The sequence below is a fragment of the Pezoporus wallicus genome, unplaced genomic scaffold (genome assembly GCF_028554395.1).
Source record: "Pezoporus wallicus isolate ANWC-B61680 ecotype Strahan unplaced genomic scaffold, APGP_CSIRO_Pwel_v1 contig_1583, whole genome shotgun sequence".
In the NCBI taxonomy this organism is placed as follows: domain Eukaryota; kingdom Metazoa; phylum Chordata; class Aves; order Psittaciformes; family Psittacidae; genus Pezoporus; species Pezoporus wallicus.
Window position 1 is genome coordinate 535740 of NW_026637266.1, and position 17565 is coordinate 553304.

Sequence of the window (17565 nt, forward strand, 5' to 3'; positions counted from 1 at the left end):
AAAGCCCACTTCATTGGCTCTAGCTTTCTAAAACAATGTGGACTTTAAGGCAGCAAGGTAGTGAGAAGGGTTCTGACATTCTTTGTCTTACACTTTGCAAAGAATAGGAACTGGTATTTTACCTCCATTAATATAATCACTTCCATATCAGTAGAGGTGATTATGCTAATATTAGAGTCAGACATTTCACCCAGACATTAGTACTACAGTATCAAATGCCTGTGATTCATGTATTGTATGAAACATATTATTAAATATAAGCACACGTACCTACATGCACCAATAAACATAGAAAGAACAGTTTTCAAAGTTGTGTAGCCCACATCTAAGTATATAATAACACATAATTATTAAAATACTTTCTATATGCATATAGAAATCCAAAAATACACCAATATACAAATTATACATATACACAAGCATGAATATGAGCATGCACATGTATTGAAAATGCAGACACAATAAAGATATGTCAATGAATTCTGGTAACTAGGGAACAGTTCAGATCTCTTAATCAGCCTATAAAAGTTTATCCTGCTTTCTGAGAAAGAAAATCACAGAGAAGTGACTGATTTTTGAACAACTAAATAAAATGAGTTCTATTCATTATGACAAGCAAAAGGTATCGAGAGGCTGATTTATCAGTTCTGCCAGTACAACACACACATAATCTGTAAAAAAAAACTCTGAAAATTATGAAGTTCAATTAAGAGAATACAAATACAGTTCTCTTAATCTGTGAATGGCCAGGAAACTTACCTATACAAGCAGAGTTTTCAGTCTTCAATCTGTATCCATTAGGACAGTTCCAGTGCTGCAGAGCTGAAAGGCTAACAAAGCCAATTTTAAAAACCACTGACAAAAAAGCAACAAGGAAGAGAAACATAATCTTGAGGGTTTTTTGAATTGTCACTAGAAAAAAACTAGCTTGTATTCAGTCATATCCAAGGCAAGATGAACATGTGTAATCCCAAAAGGTTTCTGCAATCTCCTACATTACACTCAGACATCTTATCACAATACCAAGTTTTATCTTTGCCTTGCTTTTCTTGACACTTTAGCCCTTGCTGTGTCTGACCACAACCTTGAAGAAATTCCTGGGAGATTTCTTCCACACACTCGTCGGGTTTTTTCTCTCCCTCTTGCCTTTCTTTCTTTTTTTTTTTTCTCTTTTGGAAGCCAAGTATGAAATGCCTGACACTCTTGCCACAAAATTAACGCAGCTTAAAAGCAATGCTAGCAAGGATCACTGAGAACCTCCTCGCAACAAGCAAAGCTGCTGTTTAAATCTTAAAAGGAGCAGATTTGGAAAACTGTTCACCACAGCTTTTAGTGGAGTACAGGGAGCGAGATCTTCAGGTACCTTCCTTCTCCAAAACGCAGTTGCTTTTTGCATACAAACTTGGACGGAGTTCTCTTTCCTTTTTAAAGCTCCGCTTGCCCCACCTCTTCTCTTTTTAGTACCACTTGAGTGAACCCTGTGTTTGCAAATAGTAATGTGGTCAGTTCCTTACTACAGGGAACTGAGCCAGAATGCAGATACCCAGCCACACGTAATAAATAAAGTCTATTTAGAAAAGCAGCCCCTCCTGCTTGAGAACTACCTGCAGCATGCCAGCTAAGTTTTATTTCTCAGAGATTGTAGGCAGGTTTATACCATGTCTGTTCAATCATGATTAGCAGCATTCATTTTAATATTGTCATGTGTTTTACCACCAGAAGCAAACTTTGTCATCAAAATATTTCATGCAAAAAGGGGGGGAAAAAAAGTCCTTCTGGTCTCTCTGATACATTTCAACTGAAAATTCAAATTGGCTTAAGGTGAAGTTCAGACCTAGGGTGTGCGTTTGTAATACTGATTTCAAAGAAGTTGCAACCATCTCTCTCAGGTCTGAATTTGGCCCTTCTGCACTTCCAGGAAAATACCTGCTGTCTGAGGCAGGGGCAATGTCTTCTGAGTCTGCATCTCATGTCTTGCAGTCATTTATGTGCACACACCAGTGCTGTAAAAAGCTACTGTTGTGATGCAGTGCTCTTTTGCACTTGTTTTGCTGAGGTATATAAACTAGAGAAATTCCAGGTGCATCAAGCTCATAATTCTTCCAGTATTGAAAAAAAATCCTTTTTTCCCAGAACTGCAAAGCTCTAGAGCACAGGAATAAGTAATTTGCTGAATTTGCGGAGATTCAAGCAGGTGTTTAAATGGTTGACTGTGCCAGGCTTTGTTGAGTTAACTACTGTGAGGCATTCTGGTTCTGTCACTTTTTTCTTCCTCCTCTCCCCCCCTTTTTTTGTTTTTAATTTCTGCAGTGTTATATTCAAATAAATACTAATGCAACAGCTGGATACAGCAGCAGCATCAGACAGTAACCTACAGCTGTATGAGTTGCATCTCCGGGAATTCTGTCCCCCCAGTATTTAGTTGAATCAAGGAGTCCAGATTTGCACTGTCAGAAAATAAGAAGCATGAAACCTAATTATAAATTGGGCCAAGCTCCATTAAAAGCAACTGTTTCTTGATGTTTCTGCCTGTGTGCAGGCAACACTCATTTCTTTGCTTCACCACTGCTACAGCTAATGCAACTAATTAAACCTGGACTGACAAATGGCAGCCACATTTCCATATACTCTGCTCAGAACTGAGTCTCTATTCTGCATGCTATAAAATACAATAACAGCAATGTAAATTATGCAGGGCTAGACTCATGCCAAACAGCATTTGCTTCCCCAAACAGTCCTCTGGAATACAAAAAGGAAACCAGTGTGAAAACAGAGTATAATGCCATCCCTTCTAGGATTACAGGGTCCTACCCAGGAGCTGTGGTACGTTCCACATGAACCTTTTTTAGTAATTCTGCAGCCATCGGTTCCTCCTCACATAGTTTTCTTCACTGTTCAAACTGGGAGCTGGCAACCTAAACAGCTGAAAAGGAATGTGTCACTTCTTTGTGAGCAACCACCAGCAGTGTTTGCTAGACTGTGAGGGTGGCCATCCCAGCGCAGCCCTGACCTCTTCCAGGGCAGACTCAGGCAAACTCACTGAAGGAGACAAAAGCTCTCCCTTTCCTATTAAAACCCAGAAGCAATTTATGCCTTATCCATGATGTTTTAGTCGCTCATTTACACACTGTCGTTTCTGAACAACTCCCTTAATCTCTAAACCACCACCACCCCTCCAATCCTTTTCCTTTTTTGTCTTTACTCAAAACACAGGAGAGGCATTCCCCAGAATTTCTCATTTTTCTCTAAAGTAATAGGGAAGAGAGGATTGTCTGACACACCAATACCACAATGATCTTTTCTGAAAAAAGAGATCCTTTCACTGCAGTCAGGTAAAGAGTGATTAATAAAGTCATTAATTTTACTATCCTAGAAGCATAGGAATGGTTTAAAAACAGGAAGAAAAATCTCTTAATAGTGGGATTACTTTTTTTACTCTCAAAACCCAAATATAGCTCAGGTCAGAAGTAACACTGAGACCCATAATATGATCTAGGCTTAAGGATGTTGTTAATAAGTTACATGAAAGTGAAGAAGACCCTTAGACCAAGCCAGAAAGTTCTCAATTAAATATGAAATGCATCAGGTTGTACCACGCCTGAACTTTTTAAACATACCATTTTTCACCAAATGATTCAGCATACTTCACACAATAATCCCTTCACACCTAAAATCATTTCATATTTAAGAAGTTGTTCAAACTTGTTTCTACAAAGCAAACTATTGTGTTCACCTAGAGCTATTAAGTACAGAAATTTATTCTAGCACTTATATCATAAATCAGAGTAAATTAACACAGCAGTCTCATTTGTAGGGCTCACCACAGAATCAGCCCAAATGATCTTAAAATTATCTGTCCCAATACATCTAATGAGAACTGACTTAGTTTAACTTGACCTGCTGACTCAAGAGACTGATGAACAAATACCCACTTTAGCCTTTTCTTTTGGACTTCCTGCTGTCTCAACTAGCTTTGGAAGGTTTGCTTTGCCAAAGCTGGTAAAGAGAAGCTAGCAATTCAAATGGAGAGGGTCTTCTCTCCTACCCCTGGCAAAGATCTGCTGCTACCTAGCTCAAGGACAGCATGTTCTGACTGTTTCTACACTGTGAAGGAAACAGCCCTCCCTCAGTTTCCCAGGGTTTTCAGAATCTATATTGTACTAGCTGGCACATTGTTTAAATCATGTACTGCTTTTTGTTCTTGCTTACTGTGCATTAGATAGCTTGTTAACACTTTGACTTCTTTTCTTGTCAGCCTCTGAAAGTCTGATTCTACCTTTAGGCATATTCTAATCTGGTTAAAATCACATTTAATAGTCATCAAAATCCCAATTACTGCCAACACAGGTTAATAATTAAATGCAAGAGTTCACTGAAATAGCATAGCAAATTTGTAGTGGTCATCTCTAGTACAAATAGCATAGAGCAGTGAGGAACACTCAGATCCCACTGAACAGCTTCCAGAGATCCCCCCAGTGGCCCCAGGGAACCCGCCAGCCCCTGGTCAACATGTTGTGTCATTCTGTCAGAAAAGGTATTGCTACCAGTGCAGTGGCTGATTGGCACAAGCAACTTTTATGATTATACTGGAGATTCCTGACAGCCTTCAGGAAAAATACAGCTTTGCGTAAGCCATGCATTTCATGTACTTACTGAAGTCTGATCTCGGGGTCACTGTGGGAATGGCTGACTGATCACACAACTTTCTCTGACATGGCACTGCTTGATTCAGTACTGCTACCATAATTTAAGCGGGTTGAGCCTGCATCGTGTACAATTCTGACAAAAAGGACATTATGCAATATTAAATTGCCTGTCAGACAGAGCAGGGGGAGGCACAGCGTGAGAGGAGTGGTATATTCCAGTGATCTCAGAAAGCCAGGAATGCCTGAAATCTCCTCCCAAGGTATGATGGTCATTCTGGTTTTGTCCTCAAGCATGTCACTTATTGTTCTCTTCAGCAATTTAAGATAATATTTGTCTGGCAGGATGTTGTAATTTAATTTATTAGTAAAATTAATTAAAGAGCAGGGCTTTGGATCATGAAAGCTTTATGAAAACCAAGTGTTATTGCAAATAATCTCTTTCCAGTTGTCTCAATTCCTTTCAGAGCAGCAACTACGACAAAAAGTCACTGCATTTTTTTTTGGTGGCTTGAGACCCATGTCCTGTCTGCTAAGGTTACAGTTTTTCCTACTGCAATCTGATCTTAAGGAAAAGACAAAAAAAGTCTGTGTTAAAACCATACTGTTAATTATAACCAATACCATCTTTTTAAAGCAGTTTTAAGTTTAACATTTTGACAGGCACCTTTTACCAGCTGCTGTACAGTGAATACTATTTCATCAGCTAGAGCACTCTGGAATCCACAGAAGGATCAAGAAAGAAAGTTAAATATGCTCTCTCTTATATCCAGACAGTCAGAACAAGAGCAAAACATTCTGGGGAAGCCACGTAACACATTACTGACTTATGACATTTATCAATGTTAGATGACTACATTAGGCCTCTATGTTAGCAGATATAAAGGAGTAGTTAAATAGCATGTTGAAACAGTCATTTGGCTCTCCGAAATGGAGATAAAAGTGAAGATAAAGCAAGTCATTTGTTAGCGTGAATAAAATCTATGCAGTTTGCTACATGAGACCATTTAAGAAAGGACCTTGGTAACAGGTATGGCATTACTTCACTATCAAGGTCGAAAATGTAGCCTCCTCATGGTTTTTTTTGCTGTGTTTCCATCCCAGGGATAGTTCTGTTTCACCCACAGCAGAATTATTTCTAGTTCACATAGTACAACAGCCACTCTAACAGATCTCTGAGGACAAAGACACTGGCTGAAATCTGATTTCAGTGATTTTCAGGCTTGCTGAGCACCCACCATTTTACTGATACCAATAAGATATTAGGATTTTAAATATCAGTCCATAGGTTCTTGTTTTGAGTCCACCTATCACAGGTATTGCTACTTTTATTCTTTTTATCCCACAAGTTCTGGGCTGGTAAGATGAGTAATTAAAATAACTTTTTCAGGCAGCTTTTGTCTCTACATTGCAGACCTTTTCAGATGGTTCCTCTTGTGACCACGATGTGCTTTCAAAAATAAACACCAGGGAACATTTTATGTTTTTGTTTCCCAACTGGCTCTGTGGAACATAATCACTGCATTTACCAATCAAATTCACTTAGTTAGATTAACCCCATTTCACCTAGTTCTGTCACACCTCAGAGGCAGAATCAAACAAGATGGACAATAAATAGGAGTGGAAGTAAAAACAGGCATTGCCATAGTCAGCTTTCCACAGCAAATGCACCTGAGATGAACTCAAAAGACTAGAATTACCAGAGATGTTGTCAGAGCCTGGTACCAAGTTCCTGTGAGCAGACTGCAGGATGCTCCCAGCTGCTGCCAGACTCAGACACTCTCAAGGAGGTGAAGACTGCCTGAGCATGCTGCAAGCCACATTCTTTCCATGGAAATTTAACATTTTGCTGTATGTGGCCATGCAGCTGGTGCCTGAGGGATTTGCCAGTGGATTGGTGGGCAACCAAGAGGAGGTGTAACAAAATATATTTCTAACTGCTGGGAATGTTCATTTCCCTACAGTTTATAGCACAGATTCAAGAGATATTGAGAAGAAAATATGTCCTAATAGATAAATATTTGAACTTTGAGAATTTCGTGAAGAATTTGCCCAGAGCCTACTGAAAGTAAGCTTGCACTGGAAGTGCAAGTTTTTGATGTGCTGTCATTTACCATGTGAGATAATATTACAGGCAGTGTGCAAATCTAAAGCAAAACACTATATGGTTGTCAGACCCTATCCACAGTGGCCATAAGAGTCCTGCATGTGGTTTTCTTATACCATATGAGGAAGTAGTTGGTACAGAAAGCAGCAAGTGATCAGCAAAGGGCTCTGCCATGGAGGAGGCAGCTTGACCTGACACCACCTCAGAGAGAGCCTCACAGCTGCAGGCAGTGCAGTGCCAGGGCCTATCACAGACCCAAATGCCTCTGTGAGCATGATATCCCAGAACTTGGCATCCAAACCCTGCAGCTACCAAACACACCCTGCTTGAGGCCACAGCTGTCAATTCTCTATCTAGACAGGGACAAGGAGAGAAGAGCAGTGCGGAAAAAGGCAGGCGTATTAAGTACAAGTAATAGCCCACATTATATTTAACTTTTAGATAATGGTTCTGCATACTCCAAAGCTTCAGACAGATTCTGTATTGCTGGTGGAAATGTGAATACAGAGGCTGTAGTTCAGACTCAAGTGACAGGGATGATTTCATAAAAGGGAGAAGCAGTTCTTCACAGTAGTCCCTTTGCCTCTGTACAACACTAATGCACTACAGGAATCCCCTGAAATTAGCCACAGGGGTCAGAATTAGTATTAGTCTCATGGTGTTTTTGAAGAAAATGGAACAACCTAACAAAGGATTGGTCTCAGGGGCTGATGAAGCAAGTATTAAGCACTGGGCTAAGCATTAAAGACCAAGGAAAATCATTTTGCAACAGAACAGCATACAAGAGATTGTAACCAACACACAAACAACAAGCAAAGCGGTCATTAACTATCGCATATGTTCTTACAAAATGTCCACTCAGCTGCACAGCAACGAGCAATGTCTGCCTAGCTGAAGAGTGACCAAACAGATTCCTGAAAGATATAGCGACCTCCCTTACAGTTGCCAGTATGCATTGGTTTGCATAGCTTTTGCCTTACACTTCCAAACCAGGAAAAGCAATAGTGAAATCAGGCATAGTTAGACTTTCCAACTTAAAATGTCTATGGACACACAGACAGATTCTCTAACCATATGCCCAGCATACTAAAAGATTCCTTCATTTCATTTACATTGCTGCCACAGGCTTCCTGTGTGATCTTGTCACTCTGTGTGAGATATGTGCACCTCACTATTCATCTTTTCGAATAAAAAGGACCAGCACTTCCCTCTTGCATGAAAGTTGCATAAAGTACACTGAGATCCTTGTATGTAAAGTGGTATTCAGAATTGCAGAATGTTAATTAATTACTGATAAGATCATATTAAGAGAACAAATTAGGCCACAAAATAGAAGGAAAAGGAGGAAATTAATTTGTGTTACTGTATTAGTTGCATCAGAAATAATAATTAAAAAAAAATAACAAAAACCAAAACTAAGAAAAAAACCACAGAAGAAAAAAAACCCAAAAATGTAGCAAAGCACTGGAAAACTTTTAAACATGCTTTGTTACTCTCAGAATGCAGTGTAAGTTTACTTCTACACAGGAAAGCACAGTAAAAGTACACTTCCTTCAAAGGAAATATGTTAATGTTTATACTATGTCTCTACCAAAAATCCTTACACTATATTGTTGAAGCTTTTATTTTTCAAAGTGCAAACTAATTCTATTAGTGCTAGGAGACTAAAAATACCGAAGCCTTCTGTGGGTTTGCTAGACTTACCACAGGACATCAGCAGGAACTGACCAGCTAGCTTAACATAGTATAAGAGAGCATTTCTGAGACTCATTGCTTTATACACTATATAAAAAAAATGTTTTACACTCTCAAGTCACTTCACAATTTATCGAATTGAAACCACAATAGCGAACACAGGAGCTAATCCAAAATCACCATCTATGAGATACACCCCAATCTATTATAGTACCTTTATTAAAATTAGAGTACCTCAAGGCCATTCTGTATAATATTACAATCCTGTTGCATTTAAGATCAACTGGGCATCAGGACAAAATTGTAAAAGGAGAACCCACCCAGATCCTTCTCAGCAATGCCCATGGGAGAGGGTTTGGTATACCTCTTGGGCAGTGCTTTGAAAATTAACTATAGATGCCCAGTTTTCCAAAATGAAACAAGACTCTAGTAAGGGGAGAGGGGCACGGGAAATCTATTCTGAGAGTTTGCGTGTGTTTCCCAATGCTAAAGAAACCTCTCCATTTGCGTATTTGTGTTTGACTGCCTTATTTAGAGCTGGGCTGGCAGGCGAAGCAGAACGCGTCGTAAGAAGAAACCTAAATACCTAAAATATCTGGGCCAAACCATAACGTTCTAATATCATCTATATACCTCCAGAGAGACTTATAGAAGGACCTACCTTATGTATGTTGGCATAGAAGTCAAAGAAACTCATTCTTGCATACATTCACAGTGCTCACAGCCGCTCATCATTGCAAAACATGTGGACAAAGGGTGGGGACTCTCCTCAAATGTTGCTGGATCAGAGTTTCTTCTTCACGTTCCAAGACAAAATACTCAGAGTGACAGCTCTCTGCTGCCAGACACGAAGAGGAAACTGATCCTGAGCACACTGAAGCCAGTATCAAACTCCTATTTAATGCATTATAAACATTGGACTAGGTCTCTTTTATGTCTTAACCATCAACACTGTTATAAATAAGTACATGTATTTTTTCTCTCACAGAAGTAAATAGGGATCAGGTCCTTGGATAGGAGAACAGCTCTATCATGTGCTCTCCAGGGGCTACTTACATGTTTTTTAAACTAGTAAAACTTAACTGAGGCCTGATACTCTGAAATAGACAAATATTTAAAAAAATTTTTTAATATTTTAAAAGATATTAGTAAAAGCATAGGCAAAAGAAGAGGACAGTCTTATTAAAGCTTCAGGATATGTTTTTTGCACCTGTCCCAAAGTTGCCTTGCATGAGCATATGAAAAGGACATTTCTTTTCTCAATCTTAGACTAAGAGAGCACCCAGCAGCAAACATTAACTAGAAATTGACAACATTCCTTTAGCTCTACTGAAAATAAGAGTAGTTCACTACTACACAACAAAGCAATTATACCTTCAGAAATTATCACGTATTAAAAATTCTTCAAGTCATAGTGGTCTGTGGATCAAGTATTCAGCTTCTACTTTTGTCATATATATATCATATATATCATAAAATAACTTTTTGTCATACGACGAAGAACAATCTATCATGTGCAGAACAATTTAAAAGAGTAAAACATTATAAGTATTTAAGGTGAATGGTTTGTCTGTACTGCTGCATAGCAGTTGAGAACTCTTGTTACAGCTGAGAACTTTTGTTACAGTTGCACCCACAATTAATAAACGACAACATTCATAGTTCGTAGTTCGCACCACACCGTTCTTACCAGGACCCATCAGATTAAACACATTGTTTAATTTGGACAAACGTACAGACAGGAAAAGACTGCCATATCTTAGCTTCACAAGTTTAATATGGATCAATTTACCATGAAAAATTGCCTCCAAAGTTGTCAGGATTTCTCCTGACCAATTAACTGCACTGTTCCTAGAAGTAAAAACAAGTCTTTCTGATGCAGCAAAGCTCTTGGCAATCAGTGGTTAGAAAAAGTGGTTGGGGCTTGTTCTAATACTCTTGAGATTGGAGTGCTGAACCCAAAGCAATTGCTTTTCTGTGACCAGATGAATTGCTCAGTTACTGAAAAGCAGGATTTCCATAAAACTGGAAAAATTAGTCAGCCAACACCAAAGAAGGAAATGGTATTCTACCTTCTGAATGGCAGTCACTGTACCTTTCTGCAGCCTTATCACTTAGGCAGTGCAGATGCTAAGCTCTGTAAGTGGCAACTTTATGGCAGCTGGCAGGGCTGTTTCTGCTGATCTTTGAAGATGGTGGAACTGCCATGAAACTGCTGAACATAAGCAAAAAGCTCCCCCCTAAAAACAACATAGATAGTTTTGGTTTGTCTGTGGTCATCAGTGGTTACTTCTATACACCAGGTTCATCCAGTGATGAAAGGAAGCCATTCAGCTGTATCTCCATGTGCTCCTTTATCATGCTGAAAATCTCAGTCATTTATGATCGCCTTAATAAATAGTTGGTCATCTGTAGAGACGTTCCTGGCATAATATATTTTTGAGATAGATTTGAAAAACATTAGTAAGGGGAACTTCACCTTACTGTTGTTATTTTATGAATACCACAAGTGGTTTACAAGCTACCTGTCATGTCTTTGAAGTTATCAAGATGTGGAAGCATCTTCTGAATCTCTCCCATGCCCCAGCCTCTAAACCAGACACTCTCACTATTTGTTGTTCTTATTCTTGGCATCTGAAAGCTGCCTGAAATCATGTGTGACAGGATTCATCCCACTGTAACTGGAGTACCACTCCACTAAGTCTTGAGCTACTGACATTTGCTGAAATGGCTGTGGGCTTAGAAACATCGTCAAATGCCAATTCCCAGAATGTGGTCAATAAATTATTTAGAGCATCTTTTCAAAACCCATTCCTACATTTTATCCCCAGCCCACACAAGGTCGGCATCACACAGTTCATAAAAAACATGGCCTTTTGTGGAATTTACTCCAAATATTCATCAGTGGAAGAAATCTCATCATTTCAGATATATTTTTAGGTGGTGACGCTTGACTTCGACTTCCTCCAGGCCTCTTCCCCTGCCCTTTTGATGACTCAGAAGTTATTTGATTTGTAATGGGCTTTCTATAGTTAAAGTTTTGTCAATTCATTCTGCCCAGAACTTCCTATAACTGCAAAAGATCAAAAATATGTACAAGGATGTGTTTTGACTGAAACAGATCCTATGGAAATATATCATCATAGTTTATTATTCTCTTCTGTTTCAATAAGACTGAAAAATTATTCAGGCAGCGCTGTTCAAGTTCACTGCAGTTGTCTTTCTATCTGGCAGTTATCAAATATTGTGCTAGCTTTTTGCACTTAACATGTGACCTCATTTTTACAGTTGAGTTAGTCTCTCTTGATGGCAGAGGTGTTAATCACACAGCTCCTTGCCTGTGTCAGACTCAGAAAGCCAATCTTTTTCTTTCCTTCAGACTAAGTCTAGGATTTCCCCTTCCACATGTCTTGATACAAAGCAGTTACCCCAACTCCTGAATTAATATTAAATAAAACGAATAAGCCATAAACAAGAACACAGTCTTTTTTCCCCCAGACCAGGTTTCTCTTTACTGAAAATCTGTCCTGGATCAATGGATTGGAACTTGTTGAATTATTGTAACTTGTGAATTCTCACTATTCTTCCTCCTTGCAGTTCTTGCCCATGATTTTATAAGCCAAAAGATTGGTAAAGATTTTTGCACTCAGGGGAAAAAGTACTCTTCAGCAGGGTGATTTTATTCTTTACTTAATCTTACTTTGGTGCTTCCTGTAGGAATTTCTCCTTTGCTACTCATGCATTCCCCTTCACCACAGCCTTTTTGCTTATTCAGAATCTGCCTTCAATCAGGTTGCCAATTTACTGCTCTCTTCCAAGGCAGACTTGCACATAGTTATGACAAAAATTCTTGTTTCATGTCCCAGCCACCAAATACCATTTATGTATTCTGCTTGTACTGAGAGCCATTCCAAATGTCTATCTGCTGGTTCTGGGCCTTTCCAGCCTTTAAGAAAAATAAATAAATAATAAATAAATAAATAAATAAATAAATAAATTATTTAAAGGTTATTCCTTTTCCCAGCATCATTTTTGACTGATGAATCCTTAAAAGAATTTTCACGACCATTTTTGTTATGTGAAGGTCTGTAAGCTTTAAGTACCACCATTTTTCTCTATCGTCCAATCCAGACTTTCTATGTGAATCTTCAGTGGTAAGAAACTAGAAACTTCATAATCTTGTGGCAGGCTGAACTTTAGTCTGTACCAGCTCACATTCAGGCAACCTCTTGATCTAAGTCATTGTTAAAGAGACAAGAAAATGCCACTTTTGTCTATCAGTAAACAAGTAACTTTCCCAATTACCTCTTCTGATGAAGTCTCTGTTAGAGTTTCAAAGAAGTAGCTCATATGGATGCTGAATATAATGTCCATTCACTCATTGCTCCTGACCAGAACAAAGACAGTTATTTTTCTGGCTTGTGAAAAACGTGGCTTTTATTGTTTCTGCTGCTGATTACCTTATCCAAAGGGAACGTCTGGTCCTCTGTCAAAGAGTAAATAATGCTCAAGCAAGCTAAAGAACAAATAAGAGTAGAAATTTAGCCCATGAAAATGTGCCTCTGTCATTCTAGAGAGAATCTTTCCTAACACTGAGAAATAATTTGGGGTAATCTTTTACTAAAAATATTATGCCCAGATTTTACGCTGAACTCGGACTGATTGGCACAGAACTCCAGGAATTGCGTGTTTTCTGTATATTGATGCAATGCAGATGTGACTGCAAACACAGTTGCAAGGTGTAAGTGATCCCCAGCTATGAAGTCTGAGTCCCAGAAAAAGCAGGAGTGTTCCAATTCCTGTTTGCACAGTCCTGCTTCAGCAGGAAGGATATCATTCCACCATGTCACTTTTATATTATAGAATAAGAAATAACAAGTACTTTTCTTTTCTAAACAAGTGGTATACCAGAATGGGTCATGCAAGACCTGAGAGTATGCTCTGGAAAAATACCTATGGGTAACGTCATTTATGTGTAATCTGAAGCTGACAGTACAGTGCAGAATCAGTCTAATACAAAAGAAGGTTCTACCCAAAGTCAAATAAGAATAAAATTTAAATGACAAAAAAAAGATTAAAGTAACATTAAAAGAGAAAGTAATATTGTTCTGAATTTAATTTGCCATGCTGTATAGCTGGATGCTTACCATACTCTTACACTGGCCTCTTTTTCCCTCTGTGATTTAACTTCCACATGATTTTATACACAAGGAACTGGGCTATGAAACAAAAACTATACTTGGTAAGATTTATCTTGGGGGGTGCAAACATTTGGCCAGATCTTAGCAGCATAAAATTCAAGACACATGACTCAGAAGTCGATCCGATCAGCCCATGGCATTAGACTTCAGCGTCACCAGTTAAATCAGGTTCTTACAAAAAAGGTACTTATGGGTATTGGACTGAATTTTCTTTTCTTTGACAAAGGTGTAATTGTTTTAGAGACTGGAAAATATTACAAAGCAGACTATATATATAATTTCGTTCCTGTTTTCCAAAACAACAGCAAACTGGAAAGTATAAGTGAGAAAAAATTAAGCAGGAACATCTTTTGAAGATTTCTTTATGAATTTACTTTTTGAAGGATTAGTAAAACTGCTATTTGAGAACTCTAGAGGTTTCCTACAACTGTATATCTAAATGAATGAAAAGACTTAAAATATATAAGTAAAACCCCATTTGTGTAGTTGCCTGACCAAGTAACCCATTTAATTTAAATTATAGTTGCATTGAACCTACTAGTAATTGTCATTTTGGATTGTTCTTACTTTCCATCTAGTCCTGTAGCATGTCTCAAGTATCTGCAGCCCATACCAGAGGCCTCAGAAGAAACTATCTGAACTCTGAGTGAACAGTGGGAGACTCTATTCCTCCTCTCAATACACACATATATTAAGCTCCTTTCTTCTGTATTAAGAGAGAAGAGAATGCATTCCATTTTAGATTTTTTTCAGACATGAAGTATTTCACCAGATCCTCTCTCAGTCACCTTAGTTTCATACAAAAAACCAAAACTGCCAGACCACTACCAAATTCCTTTGATTCTTCCATGAAAAGATGTGTTAAATACATGATTACTCATAGCACTTTAGAAAAAGTATTTTCTTGTCAGAGCATCTTATATGTAGGATATAGTAATTCACACATTGTCAGTAAACTCATACTGCACTATTATGAGAGGTAAAAGTTGTAGCCGTTTGTACAGTCAGCTCTTTTCAGTACTCTCTTAAACCAATAAGGTATCTTTCAGAAATACCAGACCTTAAATTAGACCAAATATATTTGAAATACATACCTGACAGGTACTACTGAACTTGCTGCAATAACTGGAGCAGCTTCACATACTTTTCTAAATGCAAGGTCAGCACGTTAATTTATAAAAAATAGAAACTCAGAAAAAAGTGCATCTTTTTTACTTAGGTTTTGAGAAAAATTGTATCATAGTTGCTTTCTGCCTTATTGATTGAAAAATTCCCATCCTGAGCACTGATGAATAATGTACACAGCTTTGTAATAAGAATTCTTTCCTTGCTACAGGCTGTTTCAGGCTGAATATTTCAGCTTGATTTTGCAGCTGTTTAACCAGGGAGCCTTTCAGATTTATAAGAAATCGTTTATAAAAATGGCACATTAATCGTGCCTCCGGTCTGATGTGAATTTCTGTCTTCTGAAATTCAGAGGAAAATTTTTTCAGTGATTTAAAAAGAAAAGAAAAAACACCTATTCTGTTGAAAACTCTTCATTTTCAACAAAGGAGAGTGCTAGCCTGGAGCTGCTGTGGCTGACTGTAACACCTAGAGCAATGCAATGAATTCTGTGAAAGAAGGCGTCCTGGGCAGCATGTTTCCAGCCTACACCCAGTTAGATAATTAAAACAAGCTTCATATTGAAATCCCATCTGTGCTCATGAAGGAAATGCAAGGTGGTCTGCCTCCCAGCCACGTATCTAACAAATTGGTTGCTTTACAGGAAAATCATAGATCACAGCGGACTACTGTAGTATATCATGCCTAGGTTTCACACCCTAGCCAGAACTGCTGCTGATGCGTATCCCTCTTTCTTGCAATAAATGTATAAACTACTCACTCTCCCTTTTTCAGTTTATAGGCAATGTTTTGTGAAAAGCTCTCACAACTTTCACTGGGACACAGGCAGGCTTGAAGACCAGCTTCAAGTACATTCTTCAAAATTCCCCTAGTGCCTTTGTTTCACACTCCAGTTTTATAGCTGCCCCCACCTTGTTGAAGCTGGGCATGTATAAAGCTCCACTCATTGAAATAAGCTGGCAGCATCTTCATTCAACCTTTTATTCAACTGTGAATAAAATAACCTTCATTCAACTGTGTGTAGACATTCCAGGACCCTTGCCATGTACATAACAGAATTACAAGCAAAAGCCTTTGTGGAACACAGTCCCAGCATTCTCTAAGATATTACTCTTCCATTGTTTCTCAGCCTTCTTTTTGCATTTTCCCTCATTTCTTCTCAGATTTCCTCTAGTCCCCACAGCTGCACTCATCACACTGTCTAAAGCTATAAATATGAAAGGGTCAGGCAGACACACTGTCACGTATAAAAACAATCCTTTATTTTCACATCGAAACAAATTCTGTTTTAATTACTTCTTTGAAAAGGTAATGAGTTTAAAATGTCCTTAGTTTACCTTCTTAGATATAGCCCAGCTCTGAACAGTTTTGTTACTACAGACATTTTTATAGTATACACACAAGAGTTTTCTTTCTTAATCCCCCACCTGAGAAAAGTATGAGAATCTGATGATAGTGCAAAGAACAGGAAGTCCACTGTGAGCACTGACAAGGACTAAAATGGATGCATGGATGCCTAAAGTTTGGCTTAGTGAGTGCACATTGAAGCCAGGATTGTGGTTAACTGTGACAAGTGCTGAGGCTCACTAAAGCTTCAAGTAAAAATGAGGTCTATTTGTAATTCAGCTCATACTACTCACTTATTTCATTCACCATACAGTTTTGACACACTTATTATGGGTAACGTATAAAAAGAGAAGGTCTAACATTTTTTGTGAAATGCTGGATGACTTGAGCTAACAAAGTGCAAAACATATGAAAGGCGATGCATAAACATTTGTTAAATCCTCCCAACCTCTGCTACCAGGCAAGCATATATTATAGCCATCACTGTTCATAGTGATCATTGATTCAGTATTGCATTTCAGAAAATATTATACAAACGGACTACGGGTGACAAAATCTATCTCATAATGATTCTATCACTAATATTAACAAGATACAGTGTAAAAATTTTCATCTCTTTACCAAAAGTAGTTCTTCAGCTTTTTAATTAAACTGATCCTGGGTGATGCAGGGCACATATATTTATTGTGTGATTTGGCCTTTGCACCAAATCCTTTTGAAATTCCCAGCAGATTTGCTGATTTGACATGAGGTACAGATGCATGTCTTAAGAGCTGTGGAAAAAATAATGTATCGCATGTTTACTCGAAAGAACATGCCCTTTATAATACATTTTTTCCTTGATATACTGATAGCACATGTGGTCATAGAGAGTAATTTCTAATGTTAGGACGTGCCAATTCCCCGCAAGGATTAGTCAAACCAAAAGGTTTTATTCATATTTGCAAGTGAGCTGTCATAAGTGAGGTTTGTACCACTTCACTCCTATGTATTGATGTACCACCTACAAGTCAGGTGATGGCACTTTTGAACTCCAGATTCAAGTTTCCTGCCCCGAAATCAAATATTCTCCACAAATTAAAAAATATATGTTAAAACAATTCCTCGCATTAAGGGCAAGCACGGTGTTTTTAATTGGAAACACCTTCAGCAGCAACTAGTGGCTACTGCCTACAATATCTATATGGAAAAGAGAAGGCAAATATTGCCACACTTCAGATCCAGCTAGAACTTTAGTTTATCATAACCTGCTTGTCAGATGAACCTCGGTTTTAACACAAGAAAAATCTGCTTTCCCAAAAAATCCCAAATTCCAACAAAAACTGCCAAATCAAAACTTTTCCACCCAGAAATCAGAAAACATTTTTACTGCAATTAAAATTATTCTTAGAAAAAGAAGAAAGAGTACCTTTTAACCACACATACTTGTAACACAGAAAGGAACACC

At 38.2% G+C, this 17565-nt stretch overlaps 1 protein-coding gene across 7 annotated transcripts in view; it reads right to left on the reverse strand.

The window, feature by feature from the left end:
- EGF (epidermal growth factor) overlaps positions 1 to 1408 on the reverse strand; it is a 59304-nt gene extending 57896 nt beyond the window's left edge. For all 7 annotated transcript variants that reach the window (XR_008971583.1, XR_008971582.1, XM_057404541.1 and 4 more), the window contains exon 1: positions 760 to 1408. Coding sequence is in view for 5 of the 7 variants with exons in the window: in XM_057404541.1 (XP_057260524.1) it covers positions 760 to 886 (127 nt within the window). In the remaining 2 variants the exon portion in view is untranslated. The remainder of the gene's footprint in view (positions 1 to 759) is intronic.
- Positions 1409 to 17565: the final 16157 nt, after the last annotated feature.